Here is a 19,183-nt window from a genome sequence, read left to right on the forward strand (position 1 = left end):
TGTGTGTGTGTGTGTGTCTATGTGTGTGTGTGTGTGTGTATGTGTGGGTGTGTGTTTGTGGGTGTGTGTGTGTGTGTGTGTGTGTGTGGGGGTGTGTGTGTGTGTGTGTGTGTGTGGGTGTGTTTTTTTGTGTGTGTGGTGGGTGTTTGTGTGTGTGTGTGTGGTGAGTGTGTGTGTGTGTGTGTGTGTGGTGAGTGTGTGTGTGTGTGTGGTGAGTGTGTGTGTGTGTGTGTATATATGTATATATGTATATATATATATGTATATATGCATGTATATAGACTACTTGCTATGTATAGTCAGCTACTATTACCTTATCTCCTCTCATGATCAATTTAGTTCAAGTTTTAGAGCCATAGTTTTCGGCAATTGTCCGTGGTTCGCCGACGGCGCTCTATCATGTCAGTCGTTTTATAGTGAGTGATCGACGCGTATAACGTATTTGCGTTTCTCAATGTTGGTGTATTTTTTTTTGTCTATTTTTGTTGGCTGGGGGTTGTTTTGACTTACGCGAGCCTTTTTTAATATCTAGATGTCGTGTTATGGTTTGCTTCTTTTCCCACTTTTATAACCTGCACGTGTCTTATTTTTTATCACTTGTAGATATAATAAATAGCATATATACCCTTCCGTTGGCCTTTATTGCCGCTCTACGCAATGATGATCAATGATATCAAACATTCAAACAACTAACCTAACCTCTTATTCTATTTATGTCATTTTGCTCTTTCTCTCTCCCTCTTAATCTTGCAAACATGAAAAGAAAAACTATGATTGAAAAACAAGTGTACACGAAAAAACAAAAAGCTTGACTCGCTGACCTCAACTGATGCACGCGGTAGTCATTAGTACATTTGATCTCATCTTATTATTATCATCTCAGCGTATAATCATTGTCGTTGTTGTGATACACAGTAATATATAATATATATAGCTATAATGCTTATTATATATATATAGACTGTAATAAATAAAAAATGAGAAGCAAATGCAACAAGGGGTGTGGTCGCCGACTTGGTCGGCAGTATTATAGGGCAGCTATACCGCTTCTGAGAGAAAAACAGAAAGCTAATGAAACGGTTCTTTATAATAGCCCACTTGACCTTGAATTTTCTAGATGCACATGCAAACTTACAGGTAATTTAAATAGAGGGGTCAAAAAATTACATCTTAAAAATATTCCTTATAATATTATATGCGGTAGCTGAAAAATGGTGGATTATTATTTTTATCTCAATAATATTATACTACGACAATTAATTTGGTTCACTAACTAAAAATGCCATACTGCATAAAACGTCTGCAAAAAACGAATGGGAGAAGGGGAGCGAAAACACATTCATAGAATTGTTGATTGATAAGAGCCACACCTGCACCATTAACTGCACCGGTGCAAAAGAAGATTGCCATCTTCTCCAAGCCTCTATTAACAATCACATTATTAACAACAAGGTGCCTCAGCGACCACACCTCTTTGGTTTTGGTGGCTCGATCATTGCCCTGCACTTACGCAGTGGGACAGAGATGCGCGGCCAGAGATCGGAACATCCGAAAACACGTCTGCCCCGCCCAGTTCAAGCCCGTTCAGAACGGCTCCACAATCAACACAAATGCTACACGTATCGCCGACTATCTCAGATCATACGAAAATTATATTCTCCAATACAAATTGCAGCGATGAACCGCAGAATCCGTTTCTACTGCAATATCCATTGTCAATACACGTTTATGTTATTGTTGTTGTCATTGCCATTGCAATGAGCGTCGATGAAAGGGACTACTAGTTGATGAAAATGAGTATATCTTGCAAAATCAAGAATTTTCTAGGTAGAGCTTCGATGACTGCAAACAAACGATTTCGGCACCTAAAAAACTACGCAACCGGCCGATACCGACAACGGCCGAGAGACGGATAAAAAAAGATAGACCATTAAGGAATTTCCTCTCATTCTGATTAACTACAATGGATGAGAAGATGGAATGTTCTTTGCATCGCCTGCTACACTTTACCTTAATTAGAGACCAATAACAACTTGATCGATACAAAATGAATCGAAGAACATCAGATATCAGAGAAGAACATCGGATATTGAAAAACTATGCTATTGACATAGGCTAACCAGATAGGGTTTCGAATTCGCGACAATGGCTTATGAGAAGTGGTATGCACGCATGTTGTTTTTGTCGATTGGTATATTTTGCGTTCCAACGCAGGCTTACTTTTCGAAAAGTATGTGACAGTCCGCTGACAGGTTATTGAGGGACATCCTTAAGAATTGCCTTTGACAGCCCCTTTGAATAGACTGAACCGAGCAGGCCGAAGCGAATCCACAAATTAAACGAGCTGCTCTTTTTTTCCAGCAGCTGTAGCAGAAGAAATGCTACTTCTCATTTCCATTTTTTATACAGAGAAACAGTAAGGGAGAGAGTTACCTTGGCGACGTTCGTTAAAACCGTCAATGCTAATTTACATCAACATGCTTCTTTCTTCGTTCAACTTGTTATGTACAATGCAGCCTCTTCGGATTTCAGTATGTTGTTTTCTCTACAAAATTCTATCTGCTGTGATTGAATCTGCGTGCTTCCGAAGACAGCGACGGCAAAATGCATGGGTGCGCGCATTCAACGATCGACTGGGAGCACTGGCGTCTTTCAGCGGTTGGTAGAAGCTTTTAAACAGCTAAGAAGATGGGACTTACGTGCTCAGAGAATAAACTGTACGGAGGTCAGGCTAACGACGGCAAAAATTCAACGTCCATCACCTGACATGATACATTCACACAACAACCAAACTGCTGTGTCTATTCACTAGGCTAGTAGTAGCAGTCGCTCCATAGAACACGACATAGTCGAACGATACTAATTTGACTTTACAACACAGCACAGAGGGCGAATAAAATCCAATTAGTTCGTGTCTTACGCAACGATTACCGCTGGGCTAACCCATCACTGTACCACCTCAGCAGCTCTACTTTTGCATACATTTCAGAGGGATCAAAGACGAAAGACCTATAAACGACTATCCGTATAGAGTATTTACTACTCTAGCGTATAGCTTACCCTCAACAACACATTATCGGCTGTTCGCTTTAAAGCGGACGTTGCTTATAATACAATTAACGAACCTTCCCTTGTCTACCGTATAACTATAATACTACTATGCCATCTTAACACTACTCGAGCAGCTGCTATATTGTTAAACTTCGATCGTAAAAACGAAAAGTTCCCTCCGTTTTTCACATAGACAGTGCACACTTCATGTCACCGTATCAGTGTCGTTATCCTGCCATCTACCTGCTCCCATCAACCGCAGTATCACGCTGTTCAGGCCTCCATCATCCCCACAACTACCGTTTACGATCATAGCGATCCTCGTTTTTATTTGCTCTTCATTAATTTGTTGTTTTTGATGCTGAAACAACCCATGACACCACACAAAAACTGATGAGTCGCCGACCAGTCAATCACTAGTGCGAGGAAATCTGCCTTTTTGTTTTTCTTACTCAGTTTCGCAGCCTGTCACCATGCTCAACCACCTTCGGTGTTACCGTCGTTAATATCTTCATCACCACCATCTTTATCAGCGTAATTAGTTATATTATTACCGCAAAAAACTATATACAAACAGCATTGAGCTAGGTAGAAGGGGCCGGGGAAAAAACATGACTGGCTAAAGCCAACCTGCGCTCATCGTTCTGTCCGTTATCTCTGTATGCACTCCCTCCTTCTTCTCTATTTTTTTCTGTCTATTGGAGATCAGCTGTATCCAACCATTCATCCATCCAACAACATCATTATTATCGACATTAATCTGTTGTTGATTTGTCTTTATCTTTTTTGTCCGTCGTGTGTGATCATCGGTCCGTCTATATGAATATTTTCGAATTGCTAGCCCGAAAATATCTTAGTATCTCGCAGCATTTCCTGTGAGTATTGGTACGTAGTATCTATCTGCCTGTGTGGCATAAATATGACCAATGATCGAAGATCTTCAGATGCTGATAGAGCTATTGTTAGTGAGTCTGTTGTTTGTTTGTTTGTTTGTCTGTTATCTGTTTCTTCAGCAATTAGTTCGTAACTGTTTCGTGATAGTTTGTTTTTCAGCCTATGAAGATGCCGCTCACATACCACAGACTGCCACACGCACACACAGTTAGGCACAGTATTTTGTGTTGTGTGTGTGGTCGTTTCTGCAGCGGTCGAGCAGACAAAAGGAACGGATACGTTTGGCTGCAGGCCAATATCAGTAATAATATAAATTCTTAATCATGGGCACTAATGGTCGCCTGATTACGCGGTCTTGACTGCGAACCCCGTCGGTAATTGTTGCCACCACGGCCCCCACCGCTGCTGTTGTTGAAACTCCGATAGCCCTCTTGGTAACCGTTGCTTGGCTGACCACCCGCCCCGTAGTAGGTGCTGCCCCGCACGCTGCTGTTGTTCTGTGAGTAACCTGCAATTTACCAGCCAGTAAAGTCCGAAACGACAATAAGTGATTTGATCGTTTGGAAGTTCTCTAACTTCAGAAAGGAAGATCAATGTGGTACTGCATATTATTTGCAGGAGCCAGTTTTTACTCGGGCGAAACGGTTTTTTAATGTATTCTTTGAAAACATTAGTGCAAGCCAATAGAATGCATACAACATAACAATTATTTCCGATTTGCGCGTTAGATTACAACAACAATCATCTTCATCATTATTTAATTATCTCTTATCAGCTTATCGTTAATGAGCACAGCAGATAAACGAACAAAGCGTCTTACCGTTGTAATTTTGCTGCGGCTGCTGCTGCGGTTGCTGCTGGTCCTGTTGTTGCTGGGTCTGTTGTTGTTGCTGCTGTTGCTGCTGCTGCTGAATCTGCTGCTGTTGCCCACCCTGGGGCGCTCCATGAAATGTTGGCGGCTGAGCTCCGCGGCTATTGTTGTTAGCATTGTTATAGTTGCTGTTCTGGTTGCCCCACGTGCTACGCTGGTTGAAGCCGCCACGGCTACCACCACCACCTCGTTGTCCCCCGCTTGGATTGTTGCTGCCCCCTCCTCCGCCACCGACGCGACGATTGTAACCACTGTTGTTGCCGCTGCCTCCACTTCCTGCTCCAGCTCCGTGGTGGTGTCCGCCGTTGTAATTGCCCCCGCCACTGTGGCCGCCTCCGCCAGCTCCCGTCTGATTACCGCCGTAACGGATCCCGCTACCGCTGTGATTGCCCCCCATATGGCTTCCCCGTGTAATTACGTTTGCTGGGTGATCCACCTGTCGTGATAAAAAGTAAGAAAAATTTTATATTGAAGGGAAAACCAACGAGTGACAATAGAGAAAAGCAGGATAACTTCTATATTAATAAAGTTAGACTTCCGATATTAAATATAAAAAAAAAAGAAGTACGCTTTTATGAAACGGCATAAAGTGGCCACGAGAGATGCGGAGTGGAAGAAACTGTTGAGTAATCTTACTACAGTTTAATAGTGAGGTAGCATAACGAAATAAATGGTTTTAATCTGGCCTGTATTGCGGTCAATATGGTAAAGCGTAGTTTACACCTGAAATACGAAGTAGCTTTTTGTCTATAATGAAGGAATAAGAAACATTCAAGTCAGCCCCATGCTCTGCGACAGAAAACGCTCTAATCGCATTAGTCATAATGCCCCATCCTAATTCAAAAACGAGATATACATGCAGATATTTTCTCAATAATTTTTCTCTAATCTGCGCTTAAATTTAATTAGGTTTTCCGGATATCTAATCACCTGATAATCATCGCCCGGCGTAGCAGCAGACGCAACTGGTGAATCAGCTGTCAGGGGAGGTGAGGCTGCCACTTTGATTTGCGGCGAACGACTCGGGTGAGGCTGATGTTGAGCGGAAGGATGGGGTACATTGTGACCTCCGTGGCCGCCATGTTGCTGGGCGGGGTGAGGCCCGTGTGGGGCATGTCCAGTGTGCGGTGGCACATGGGGCGGTCCATGCAACGCATGTCCCCCAGATGGATCGTCCAGATGCGGATGCATCTGTTGTGGTGCTTGCGGAGTACCTAAAATGGTCAAGTTGTGAGGAACTATGTTCGGGTGGACAAGCAATGTTGATGACGGGAATTGAATTAAATATGTCGACTGCATCCCCGGCGCCCCCTGTTCAACGAGCATCATGTTCTGCGGTATGGCACCATGACCCGTATGAGTGGCGTGTCCGCCCTGTACCGTCACCGGATGGGTGACCGCATGCGAAACCGGGTGTGGCGGATGACCATGTGGTTGGTGGTGAGGTTTTTGCGGGACAACACCTGTGGGTACCCCGCCCAAATGCTGATGATGCTGGGGTACATTGGCGGTCAGTGGTACCTGTACAGGCGCAAGGTGCGGAGGGGCAATAGGTGCTGTTGTTACGACGGTAGCTGTGTGTTGTGGAGTGGCCTGCTGCACCACGAGTGGCTGCTGAACTTGCTGCATCGGCTGCATCGGCTGGATTGGCTGTGGAACCGGAACAGACTGCTGTTGCGGAGCCGACGGCTGCGGTCCCGATACTGATGGCGGGGCCTGTTGTTGTTGCGGCAAGGGTTGAGGTTGCGCGGCTATTACGGGATGTGACTGTGGCAACGGCGGCGGCAGATGCGACTGAACGGGGGCAACAATCGTCGCCGACGGAGCTGGAGGCTGAGCAGCTATTGGAGCTGGCGTCAAAGGTGCTACTGCCACCACAGGCGTCGGCGGTGAGGATCGCGGTTGATGCTGCTGTTGTTGATGATGATTGTGATGATGGACCGACGGCTGAACCGATTGCACCTTTTCCGATACGGCTGCGACAGGTTCCGGTACTGAGACCTCACTTTCCTCAGGTAGAGGTGGCACATTTCTTGCCGTAGTTGCACGACTTTCGTAGGGATCATTGAGTCGTTGAGTCGTCCCAAGTGAGCTTATTTTCGTAACCAGAGAATCCACTAAGCACTTATCAATTATCAGTGGCTTTGTCTCTCCAAGTGAGATGTCAACCTCTTTCTCCGCGACGAATCGCCGAAGATCGCACTTCAACGTTTCCATTTCCTCATCCGGCAACGCTTCGTTCTGAAAACATTGGTCATATTGTTTTCTGAAAATTTCTACTGTTTACAAGGAACGAGTGCCGTTGTATAAGGCACTAAGTGAACTGTTTTATAACTACTCCAAGTGAAACATATACCTGCACCATTGTTTCTATAAATAGTGACCTCTGTAGTGGATAAAAGCAATCTGTAACACGACAGCACGTATAATTTCACAGTGACTTACTTCGGCTACACGCCGTTTGAGATCTTCAGCTTCCACCCTGCGATTGTGTAATAACGCCTCGGCTGCTCTTCGCAGCGTCTTCAAATCCTTTAGAATGCTCTCCCGCTGCGATCGAATCGCATTCAGTAGTTTATCAAAAGTCTTCGTTACCTCGTGCTCCGCCTCATCAAACCTCTTTGGAACCTGTAAGGGCGGAGTGATATAAACATACATATACAACTCGTTAATCGTTGTCGCAATTACCTTTTTTCTATATAATATGGTATATGTCACCGAAGGTGCCGGAACTAACCACACCTGCTTACCGTAGCCAAGTCTTGTTTAGTCATTGTTGGAATTCGAAGTTCATTAATAATGCAACTGCATCGACTATCTATTAATTTCGAATAGTAATCTGTATATACACAGACACAACCACATGCACAACTCCTTCGTGTGTGGTAAATTAGCACATCTAAGCAGCGTAGCGCTAGAGAAAAATCAAGAAAAAGGGCAAAGAGCGGCCTATTGCCTACGAACCTGCGGTGCGTGTCTGGTAAGTGTGGAAATTTGTCGCGATAGATCCTTTTCAAGTCTGCCTAAGCTTCGAGGCCCCTTGCCTGTACTGCTACTGCAGGTGCTGCTTTTATCGGTGGGCGTAGTTACCGTTGCTCGGTTATCTCTAGCTGAATCGTCCTTTATGGTGCAAGCGCTGCCACTTATATTCTCTTTATCTGCCACTGTTGAAGATGTCATCGCCGTTCGCGCATTCGCATCGCCATCACCTCGTTCGACTTTACCAGTCGTTCCAACACGTGTCTGTTGTTCATCAACTTTGCTACTACTGCTGTGGTGGCCTTGGTGAGCACTTGCGATAGTAACGTTGCTGTTCATCGAGTTACGGTGCGAATGACCACCCCCTCCTCCTCCACCCGCCGCCGTTGCCGCCGCCGCCGCCGCCGCCCCTGCCGATGATAGCGGTGGACTTCCCCGAAGAGGAGGAGGAGGCGTACCGTTACTGACGCGAGTCTGACTACCATTGCCCCCCTGACTATGACTGCTTTGACTATTTCGTCCGCTTCGAACCGATGACGACGACACCGCCGCCGTCACTGGTGGAACATCCGCCGCAGACGAGCTACCACTTCCCTGTGATCCCCTGAGATCCCCAGGCGTAGGCGGGGATTGGGGACTATTCGGTGGACTGTGATGATGATGGTGGTGATAATGGTGGTGGTGATGATGATTCTGTTGAAGGGAAAGTTGAAAGGAACTATTTGTTGAAATAAGCAGCGGATGACTGCTATTGTTGTGATGATGCGTGTTGTGGTGTGTTGTAGCTCCCGTGGACGTTTGTAATGCATCATCGTCGAGGCTTACCGAAGAAATGCTCTCGGTTGGCGTCGATCCTTCAGTCCCTCCACCAGCCAACGACGAGTGGGCACTGTCCCCTACGAATAAGCAAAATAATAATAACAGTACCGACGCAAGCCAGCACAACACCGATATGAAATTAAGGAATTGATCAGTTACTGTTATTAGTATGATTATTTCAGCATGTAGTCCTTGACGAATGCCTATATCTGCAATACCAATGCTTAAATTCTGCACACTGATCATCCTATACCTTACAATGATTTAAGTGGCGATGGATGCAAACTTGTATTGTTAAAAATTGTGCTTTCCATATTAAAGCAGACGACTATCTTCAGCGATAGAATCAATCATTTTACCTAGCCCACCTATTGACAACGAAAATCGAAAGCCGAAGGCCTTGGCTAACGTGTTGACGCTCTTCCCGAGACACAGATAAGCCGGCTTGGCCGACTCGAACCACGAGCATTTCGGGAAAGCCGCGCAATCACTAACCATTGTCGAGACTGGATTGATGACTGTCCATCAGAGCCCCCCCGCTGCTCTGGTTATGGCTTTTGTTACTACTACAGCTGGTGCTGTTGCTGTTGATGCTGCTTATTGTCGCCAAAGCCCCCGGTGCTGCTGAGACTATTGTTAGCGATGTTGTCGGTATTGCGTTGTTGATACTGCTGCCATTTGTTGACATTGTATTGTTGCTACTGCTGTTATCTCGTGAGCAGTTAGCCAGAAAACTGCTACTGCTTGAGGTGCTGCTGGTGACAATTGCTGGCGGGCCACTGCTATTGCTGGCGCTATTCATATTGACGGCATGCGGTGCTAATGAGCTATTCACAACGGCCGAATTCTCCTTTCGTCTACCTCGGCTTTGGCCTTTGTTGTTGCCTTTTCCTCCACCTCCTCCTCCGCCCCCACCGGCTCCGCCGCCCCCCTTACCACCAGCTCCGCTGCCCCTTTCGCCGCGGCTCATTACAATACCGCTTTCGATTCCGTTACCTACGTGATAGAAACACAGAATGAAATAACAGTGATTAGACGAGACTGACAAAAGGTCAAACCTAAATTCAATCTTTTAATTTCGTTCATATAGTCACACGTACCGGTGAACGAAAGCATAGTCTATTTTCTTCATATTTAGAAGAGAGCCAGCCAAAAAAGCCAGTACATTAATTGCGGCTCTTTTTTTCACGCTACCTGCCCGTACAGCCTGTACTAACTTGGCTAGCCACATCGTATGTGGCATGTTAAATCGTTCGTAAACAGCCTTATTGTGCCAAATAGCGATAACCATCTAATTCTGATGCTGCTCACCCAAAATTATGACCGATACACATCGTATTATAATCGATTCGAACTGACATATTGTATTTTTGAAAATTTCAAATACCACTTCATCTATTGGCTTCGTTTCGTTCAGATAACAGTAAACAAACTTTTACTACGCTATGAAACACTGCACTTTTAGCTAGAGTAACATACCCATTATTGAAGTACAGATAAGAAAAAACACCAAGCGTATTTTTCACAAAACTTCATGTGCAAGATGATTATCGAAAGAACGAACAGCGTTACTTGGATTCACTTGTGATTATAAACAGCTGATGAGGCCAATGCTAAACGTGGAGAGAGCAGGCGAGGCTTTGGTTACAGATTCAATGGCGCCATCTGGCGAGCATCCCTTGAAACGGATCAGTAAAACATACAGTTTCACTTATAAAGAGTTGCGCGTTGTTTAATATGAAGTAAGAGAACTTCCTATCGAATACTGATGAATAATTTCGTCGAATTACCTAAAAAACGTATTTCGAGTTTCTAGTTCGCGTTGAGCTGCCTCGAAGACGTAAATCCTTTCCTACTAGCTTCTTTTTCTCTTCTAAACGCGGAAAACTTCCACTGCGAGACATTGCAGTTTTGGGTTATTTGAATTAGAAAAAAAAAGTCCTAAATGCCAGTTCCATATTAGCGAGTCACATTGTTCGATATACATTCTATACAAGTTGACTTACAGCATGCATGTCGTGACAGACAGTTGTGACTGTAATCTACTAGACCTGCTCCAGAGCGTATATAATTATCATTTAGTACTAGTTGCTTCAATTGTATTCCGAAGACCCCACCGAAACCCCACTGACCTACAACCAACTTGATGTTAATCTCTATCAGTAAAATTATCACACGTCGAGATCTTTTCGTAAATAATACTGTGATCTGCCATAACTTAGGTAAGACAAGCAGTCAATCTTACGTTCTTGCCTAGTACAGACAATATTAACATTGTTACGTGAGCGAGGTCACTCCATCTTAGTAGCAAGCAAGTAGACAAACAACATTCGTATTTCAATGCCGCGTGCGGACAGCCGGTCAGAGTTACCTATGTCGCATATATTGCGTAGTGTCATTGTAAGGGCGGTCGCTATGCTGTTGCCGAGAGCTTCGCGTGTGTTAGTATAGTCCCTCTAAATTTAGCCATCCACCGCCACATGTTCTCATTCGACCCACTGCCCAGCCGGCAAATCTGAGTCGACCGGCTATAGCCGCGGCATATCGTGTCGGTTCAAATACGCACACCCACAAAACCCTATGTATCTCTACCCCGCATCAGAATGGAACCTAAGGCTCCTATTTTAGCTTACGATAAAATCATGAAAACCCCCTAAATCTCCTAAACGGAACGTAGAATTTTCTATTTTCATACGAATCCTGAGCAAACCTAAATGAATTTATAATTTACAAAGAAAGAGTCGACTTGGAGGGATAGAACAGGTGCCTTGACAATGCTTCGATAGCCATGGTTCTATTCGTTGTTACGGTTCTGTTTGACTACATTCAGTTGACGATGACCTTATGACGATAAGACTGTACGAACTGGTAATCTCTTATTTCGAAGGCATACGCCCCATTACGTCTGATTAATCCCTGGCGGCAAGGGCAAAGGCTGTCGGTTCATCTACTGATTATCACCGAGTAAATTGTAAAATGAGAATTACTTATGACAAATGGATGCACGAACAAGCAGAGGAAACAAAAGGAGGGTTGACTAATAGATATAAATTAATAATTAAGATTATTAATCAAGAAGCGAATTTGTATGTCTACGTTTATTTTGGCCTGTGCCATCAATATATTCGCTATTGGTTTACAACAAACTGAATCATCACCCACTCCTCATCGATGCCTTACTTTAGTAAACGCTATTCGATAAGTACATCTCTGTAATATCTTTTTCTGCGGGTGACTGTCTTTAATAAAATCAGATATGGGAATACATCGATAATAAACAGCTCAATGTTAGGCGAATAGTTTGACAATCACACTCTGTTGTTGATGATTTTATGTTTTGCCTTTCACTGTTTCCTTTACGTGCTTAAAAATTCTTCCGCCCTGTGGAACGGCAATCAGCCCGCCCTGAAGCGTTAGTTGCCGTCCGACAATACCGACGCAGGCTCGTGACCGGCCATGTTGCTGGTGCTGGTGACGCTACAGAAAAAAGGACGAAAAAGCGGCTTGTACGCCATCTAAACGTACCACTGATACTGCTACCACCGTTAGTGCCGGTATCGTTCATCATCGTGTCTGTGCGAGGCGCCTTGAGTAAGCATCGTGCGGTTACAGATCCGTGGGGCAGTAACAGGAATCCCAAAAAATGCAGCAGGTACACAGCTTTATATTAAATAAAGTTTCCTTAATGAAATTTTCCAAGCATGTCCAAAGTACAGAACAGCATCGCTGCCGCAGCGCTTAAGGTTGCTAGTGGTACCTATTATCCCACTTGCCTTTTTATCCTATCGCCACTGACAATGAACGCCAAATGTGCTTGTCATAATTCAATGAGTTGGTATTATAGTAGTAGGGGCCATAGTTGTGTATTGACGAGTTGATGTTACATAGACACACATACACATACAGATATCAGAAACATGCGAGGACGTCGAGGGGAGCCGCAATTCATTTAACACACGGAGCCAACAGGAAGCTGAAGATTCCGATGATCTACAACGAATCATTGTAGAGCAAGCTTATGATGACTTCGTATGTTTACGGATAGATACGCAAACATAAAATCATTTGTTAGCATCCACAATCACAGGAGGCCGATCATGACACCTCACGGTCAGCACTCCTTCCTAGACTGCTTGATATATATATTACTATTAATATATACATATTATCTATGCAATGTGTACATACGAAGTCTGACAACCCAATTACTCTTCCATAAGATATGCGGGACGATCCTTACAGAAGAGGGCATACAAGAAAGAAAATTTTAATTTTCAATATACACCCCTTGAGTCCCAATGCACAATCCGTGTTGCAGTTTTGACAGCTGAGATCGAATGATGACCAATCCCATGGCTAAACGAACGAAGATATCGAATACTTGGACAAAAACTCCGCTCTCATCTTCTTCGCAGTTGTCGATGCGCACAATGCCACGATGGACACATAACATGTGTGCAAATCTTTCCCCTCGTGAGCAGTGTCTTCTGCCGGCTGAGGACATGTGAATGGCCGTATACCTGTTTGCACACGGATGGCTCATGCCTAGCGACAGAAATGCACTCACATGTTGTTACTGTTGCTGACATTACTAATGCATATGGTTTTATTCATTTGCAGCTTATGCTGTTCGTTGATCCGCTGTTCGCTCTAAGTGTAACACTGATATATAACTTAAGTGCTCGTCATATTACAGATACATATATATGTATATATAATGTACATATTTTTCTAATGGCGTTGTCGTCAATGTCTTTAGAGTGACGGCAATGGCAGCTTCGGCAGTTTCGCGCTTGCTCAACGTGAGTGCTGCAATCGGCTGCCAAAGGACTGGGAGCAGCCGGCCCATGCACTCATGCCCCTAATTGCGCTAATAAGCGGCCTCGATCGCCATCGTAGCGATAGAGGTTCGTGTCAATAACACGCTCTCACACGGACAGGCATACAAATGACACAAATGCCGTCCGTTTGTTCCATGGGCAGCTTCGCCAAAACATACTTCTGTCGCGACAGCAGTAAACTCCAGCAAAAGCTCTACGATAGTATTTACCTCAGCTAAGTAACAATAATGTTACTACATGTACTATCCTAAAACAATAAGCAACACTACACATACGTAGAAGGCCGCTTGCTTGTCTTTGTCGAACGATGCTGTCATTGCACTTAAAACTGCCGTAGTTTTCGCACGATAAGGTTGCAAATAAGCAGTTAAGTGCAACAATATTCCCTACTACTCCTTTTCAGTTTCCCCTTTTCCTAAGAGCTCTCAAAGCTAGCAGCATTCCCTGCCCAGCGGCGTCGCTCTACGATGCCCCAGAAAGCCTGGCGCGACCGGGCCAAGCTTAGCACGCCTCCACTGGCCGTGGTCAGTCAGGCAGAGCAGTCAGTATAGCGGGTTATCGTTGCGCGGCTGCGGTCATCAACAGCAGCGACATGCAACGACAGAGACGACGATCCAATCCACTATCTCGAAAAGAATTACAGCATCAAACGATAAAGAGCGACTGGTTGCTGTTGCGGCACGTTGTCATGCCTTCGCGTCTACGGTGTGGCGCAGCTTCTGGCTCAATTGCCCGACCATTAATACGACCGCCCCCACACAGAAACGGCTACAACCTCTGCTAAAACGGGCCTGTTACTCTGTGTTGAAGCTCGGTTTGTAGGGCAACTGCGTCAATGACGACATCCAGAGTGAGCGAACCGACAACACCAACAACAAGCTTTTGTCGTTGTCGCTGCCTTTGCTGTTTTCGTTATTATTGTTGGCGCCACTCTCGTACAGCCACGCATTCAAAAGCTGACGCTGCTGGTGAGTGTGTGCTGTATAGTGTATAGTTTTAGCTTAGCTTGCCTTCAGCATCGCGGCCGTGGTCGTAGAGCCGTACGAATTAAGCGTGCGGACGCAGCGGATCTGCTGCTGATGCCGCCGTTCGCCGTACCATCGCTGATCTCATGAAACCAGAGCGGATATTCCTGCTACCAGAGCTATGACTGGATAGTTGAGACAAACAAGCGACAAGTACTGAGTGTGTTCATCCTCGCCCCTGACGTGTAATTGTGCTTCAGCGGCACGCGGCCGTACGACGCGTAAATACTGATAAATCAAAAAAACGCATGGAGAGAATATATGGTATATTAATACGGAATAGCGTAGAAGATAGCCATGAACTATCACAACTATACTAATTGAACATTGCTGGCATTACGCGTGCCACTGCTGACAGCGTGACACATTGAGGTGCGCTGTAGACCAGTATCAGTCTACACGATCGATCGGCAGCATCAATGACAATCGCCGTCGGAGCAGAGTCAACAAATCTGGGAATTATAACAGGTAATCCTGTCAGCGACAAAGCGAACTATTTGCTGCTTAATGTTGACGTAGCACAGGTGCGCTTTCTTGAGGGTAGACACCCGAAGAAAACCGGCAGACATTCAGCACAGGTTACTAAGTCTTGTTAAATATGTGCCAAATAAACGGGAAAGATATTTAACGACAATGTTTTCATAACTGTGGAAAAGAGTGTAGCTTAACGTATCTTCTTCTCATAAATCCGACGTACAATACCATTTAAGTCTAATTGTACTTCTTTCTAATTTTATTTCTTAACAGTACGTAGACGGTATGAAGGTGCAATTGCGTTCGATCATTTGTTGGTAAATTCTTATTAAGTAAACGAGTAAGCCGGCGTACTTTGCTGGGGTTTGTGAGCAGACGCATCAATAAAAAAGCATATGTAGATCTCTCTGTTAGTTATCTCGGAATATTATAAATTCAAATGGTGTATTCGGCAAACTGTGACAGCGAAAAGCGTACCACTTTGTGGTACTCCTAAATTGCCTCAAGAAGTGCGTTACATTAGCTAGTATGGTATATTAGTAATAGATTAACATACATACTCAGAACAATTTGTGTCAATAAAGAAAACTATTTTAGTCATAATTCTTCGAACTTCTCTTATACAACGTATGTAATAACGCACGTTGGTACAAAATCAACTTGGATATTATTGAGCAACTATTGGTGAGACCGTTATTCATGAACATGTTACAGGATCGTAAACAAATGGACAACAATACACACACATATATGTATATATAAGCACAAAAACTCCGAGCAGTGTGTATTGATATCTTAATGGGCGAAAGCTTGAAAATTCTATTGACATAGTAAAATTTGTAAAAAAAATTACCCTAGATTGACACGTTTAGTCAACATATATATTTGATATAGCACAATTGACGACTCCTATTGCAAAGGATCAACCTAGAGAATTTTATAGCGGCCTAATAGATCATCACAACAATAATAACAGTTTAAGCTATGGCTAAGAAAAGCGACAAGCATGTTTAGAGAAGATGATACGAAGCTTATCTCTATAGTACGAATAGGACACTAAGGATGATCTCAGATACCGCTCCTGCCTTTGTCATCCTTGGTTGATTGATGATTAATGACGATAGTGGATTTGATTGTCTTCGTGTGGCCTGCCACTACTCCCTGCTAAAACACTTTTACAGTTATCCAACAGGATTGCACCATGGTAAAGCGACATGTTATTAACCTTGGTGTTGTTGTTGTTGTTGTTGTTGTTGTGAATATTTAAAACAACTCCATCTTTCGAGCCCGTTTCACTGTACGTTTTGATGGCAGTGAAAACAATCGTGCGCATTTTCAGCTATTCCTTGGAAATTCCGAGAGCGCAGGCGAGCATGGTCTCACGAATGGAGGACCCAGTCAAAAATGAAAGCATACTGCAAAAATCAACGTATAATCATAAACAATCCAGTATACTACTGAACACAAAGATCTAAAAGAAGTCATGGCTCAAGCAGAACTATACGACCAGGATATACTTATCCACACAAACCATGACCACGAGTCTATGAGTACATCTAAAACACTGAGTGAGTCTGTATAGAAAGGCTATAAACAATTATGAAATGTATAACATATGATCGTTTTGTTGATCGAAAATGCCTAGACACCAACGGAAGCCTCCATCAGAGGGAAATAGCGGCGACAGGTGTTTATGTTACAGGGGTCAGTTATGCACCGGAAACGTATTGTCAAAGAAAGTGCTGTATGTACTGCATTATGAATAACCGTATCAGGCCACGTCAAGCAGCTAATTTAGCAATAGAAGGGAAAGCAAAGCACAGCTATATAATGGTGGTACAACATGAGCAGCTGAATACCCATAAAGACTTAATAGGCATACGCGAATGCATCTCTGCTTGAATAGGTGTCAGCTGCTAATTATACTAGGCTATAATTGGCCTAGCTCGCCTAGTTTCATACACAGGCAATTAGAACTACCACCAACATCGAGAAACTGCGAAACGATCGATTGTAAGATTGCTGTTCGATATCTGAAGAATCGAGCACTTTAGAAGTTTTACAATAAACCAGTCGATGGAGACGCCCCTCGAAGTCATCTTTTTAATCCTATCTGGTTTGACCATTAAGATGAATCTCGAAGTCGATGTTTTGGGGCCGCCTTTAGCAAGATCCCACTTTGCCAGCACGAGATCACCGTCACTCACTCAGACATTGTTCCCCAGGATCCTAAAGTTCTCCAAAGCACTGCAACCGAGACAGACAGGCAGACGAACCTGCGAAAGAGGCCCAACACCAACCTTCACGCATTTATCTAATAAATCCAAAATAATTCTCTAGCCTCTTTAGATTTCTATGTTTCGTCCCTTGTTACGTAATTATTGCTCATTGATTTTCAGAAGGTGCCACTGTGTAACCTGTAACTAAGGGGGTGCTGAGATAGATATCTCAGCACCCCCTTTACGATATTTGTCGGATCTGAGTGGAAGAAGCTGACTGAAACAAACTTCTATGCATTGAGCGAGGTTGTTACATTAAAGGTGAAAACAGTAACTTCGTCAGTGTCTTTCCACTCCACCAGCTACTATATATTGTTTTTAATAAACATGCCAGCGTTTGCATGACGATCCGTATGTCTTCTCGACACAACATTTCTACGTTTTCCATGTGTACTTCTACTTATACACATGATGAGATCTGCGTACATACAGTAAACATGTGAAGCCGCCCGCTGAAATGTATGCAGACACTGGTTGGCACTGCATATATGGACACATACACACAATGGTTGTTTGTTTTCCATCCTGCTGATTGTCTGATTGATACTTAGCGAATAGGTTAAATGTATGCGAACGTGCGAACAGAAAGTGATAAATTGTAGACTATTGTTATAACTATACAACACTGACATGGAGAATGACATTTGAAATACCACGAAAAGCACAATATTTTGTACGTCGCCTGCACTAACGAACAAAACTTAACTCTGACGACAGCTGAGCCCATTAGAAAGGCCCTTCCAAATGGTAGGACATGACGACAGGCACAGCACGCTGATCTGTGCGCACAACATTAGTAATGGAATCAAAGTCTTTGTTCATTTGGCTGCTGACATCAGTTGACGTTCTTGACACTCGAACACCTGCCTAAAGAGGACTAAATTACTTATATAATAAGCGTGATCCTTCAGTCCGCGATTGTTACTACGATGACAACTACTGATCAGTCGGAATGGGCTTTACCGTGCTGATGGTGCTGTTTTCTGCTGCTGTCCGATCAACAATAGCTGTAGTATGGACCTTACTTCGCAATAGAGCCGAGAGGGAAATTCAACGGTAGCCACGGCAACTCTACCGTCATTGGCCTACTGGTCTATCAGCGATTTAACCATCTCTCATACGCACAAATTGTACACCTGCATCCCGATAAGTCAGGGGTGGCCATTAGATATTGAGTGTTAAGAGATGAAAAACGAAAAAAAAAAAAGTCCATTGTGGCTTGCCCAGCCTATGCGCATCCCATGTAAACAATATCCGCTTTCATCGATTCATTCTGCTATCCACTTGCGACCAGTACGCTTAATCCGGCTCTAGTTGCACTAATTGCGACGCAGTATACTGCGTTTATGTATGTTTAAGTATAACTAAGTTAGCGCAGGCTCTACTTAGAGGCTGTCGCCCCTTAAAGGAGTACTCGGTCTTTCGCCGTCAGGCACTCAGTCAGTGTTAGGCCATCAGAGACGAACGAAGACCTGATGCATCAAGTAACCAGCTGGTTATTCATGACTACTGGCCGATCGGCCGCTGCTCGCGATTATAACGAAAGACGCTTTCCGACCGTAAACTTCACTTGATCAGCGTGGCCATGGTCTTTGGTAAACACTGCTTGATAACGACACCAGTATCCCTCTTCGCTCAGCGGCCTGCTCTGGCTAGGTTCGTCCTGTTGGGGCCAGACGTCCGACAAGCTTCGCAACAGCACCGTGAAACAAAACGAAGTACGCTTACCACCGCCACAGTCAAACATCCGTTCAAGTGACGATCGTGTTGTCCATTGACCAGCGGAAATTGCAATGGCAGAAAACGCGCACCTGGCGCCCGCCGGAATTGTCACAGAATCGAGACTGAGTCGATAACAAACAACATCGAGGTGACAAACACATACAAATCCTGCAGGTATATATATATATATATATATGTGTGTGTGTGTATCTGTGTGTGTGTGTGTAT

The 19,183-nt window shown here is 44.1% G+C and overlaps 1 protein-coding gene and 1 long non-coding RNA gene across 6 annotated transcripts in view; both read right to left on the reverse strand.

The window, feature by feature from the left end:
• Nucleotides 1-841: 841 nt before the first annotated feature.
• Nucleotides 842-19,183, reverse strand: part of LOC111263234 (uncharacterized) — a 19,078-nt gene continuing 736 nt past the window's right edge. For 2 of the 4 annotated variants that reach the window (XM_022838158.2, XM_022838161.2), the window contains exons 2-7: nucleotides 9,110-9,610; nucleotides 7,781-8,691; nucleotides 7,262-7,444; nucleotides 5,747-7,057; nucleotides 4,766-5,252; nucleotides 842-4,453 (exon numbers count right to left, since the gene is read on the reverse strand). In XM_022838158.2, coding sequence (XP_022693893.1) covers nucleotides 4,263-4,453; nucleotides 4,766-5,252; nucleotides 5,747-7,057; nucleotides 7,262-7,444; nucleotides 7,781-8,691; nucleotides 9,110-9,610 — 3,584 coding nt within the window. In that variant the 3' untranslated portion in view covers nucleotides 842-4,262. Of the gene's footprint in view, nucleotides 4,454-4,765; nucleotides 5,253-5,746; nucleotides 7,058-7,261; nucleotides 7,445-7,780; nucleotides 8,692-9,109; nucleotides 9,611-10,093; nucleotides 10,284-19,183 lie in introns of those variants that run through there. The other 2 variants (XM_022838162.2, XM_086969506.1) reach the window with 2 other exon arrangements.
• LOC147753094 (uncharacterized) overlaps nucleotides 11,698-19,183 on the reverse strand; it is a 7,802-nt gene continuing 316 nt past the window's right edge. Inside the window, exons 1-3 of one of the 2 annotated variants that reach the window (XR_015312211.1) lie at nucleotides 17,664-17,752; nucleotides 17,162-17,230; nucleotides 11,698-12,200 (exon numbers count right to left, since the gene is read on the reverse strand). This is a non-coding gene — a long non-coding RNA (uncharacterized LOC147753094). Of the gene's footprint in view, nucleotides 12,201-17,161; nucleotides 17,231-17,663; nucleotides 17,753-19,183 lie in introns of those variants that run through there. The other variant, XR_015312212.1, reaches the window with a different exon arrangement.

This window comes from Varroa jacobsoni, unplaced genomic scaffold (assembly GCF_002532875.2).
Source record: "Varroa jacobsoni isolate VJ856 unplaced genomic scaffold, vjacob_1.0 scaffold_749, whole genome shotgun sequence".
Taxonomy (NCBI): Eukaryota; Metazoa; Arthropoda; class Arachnida; order Mesostigmata; family Varroidae; genus Varroa; species Varroa jacobsoni.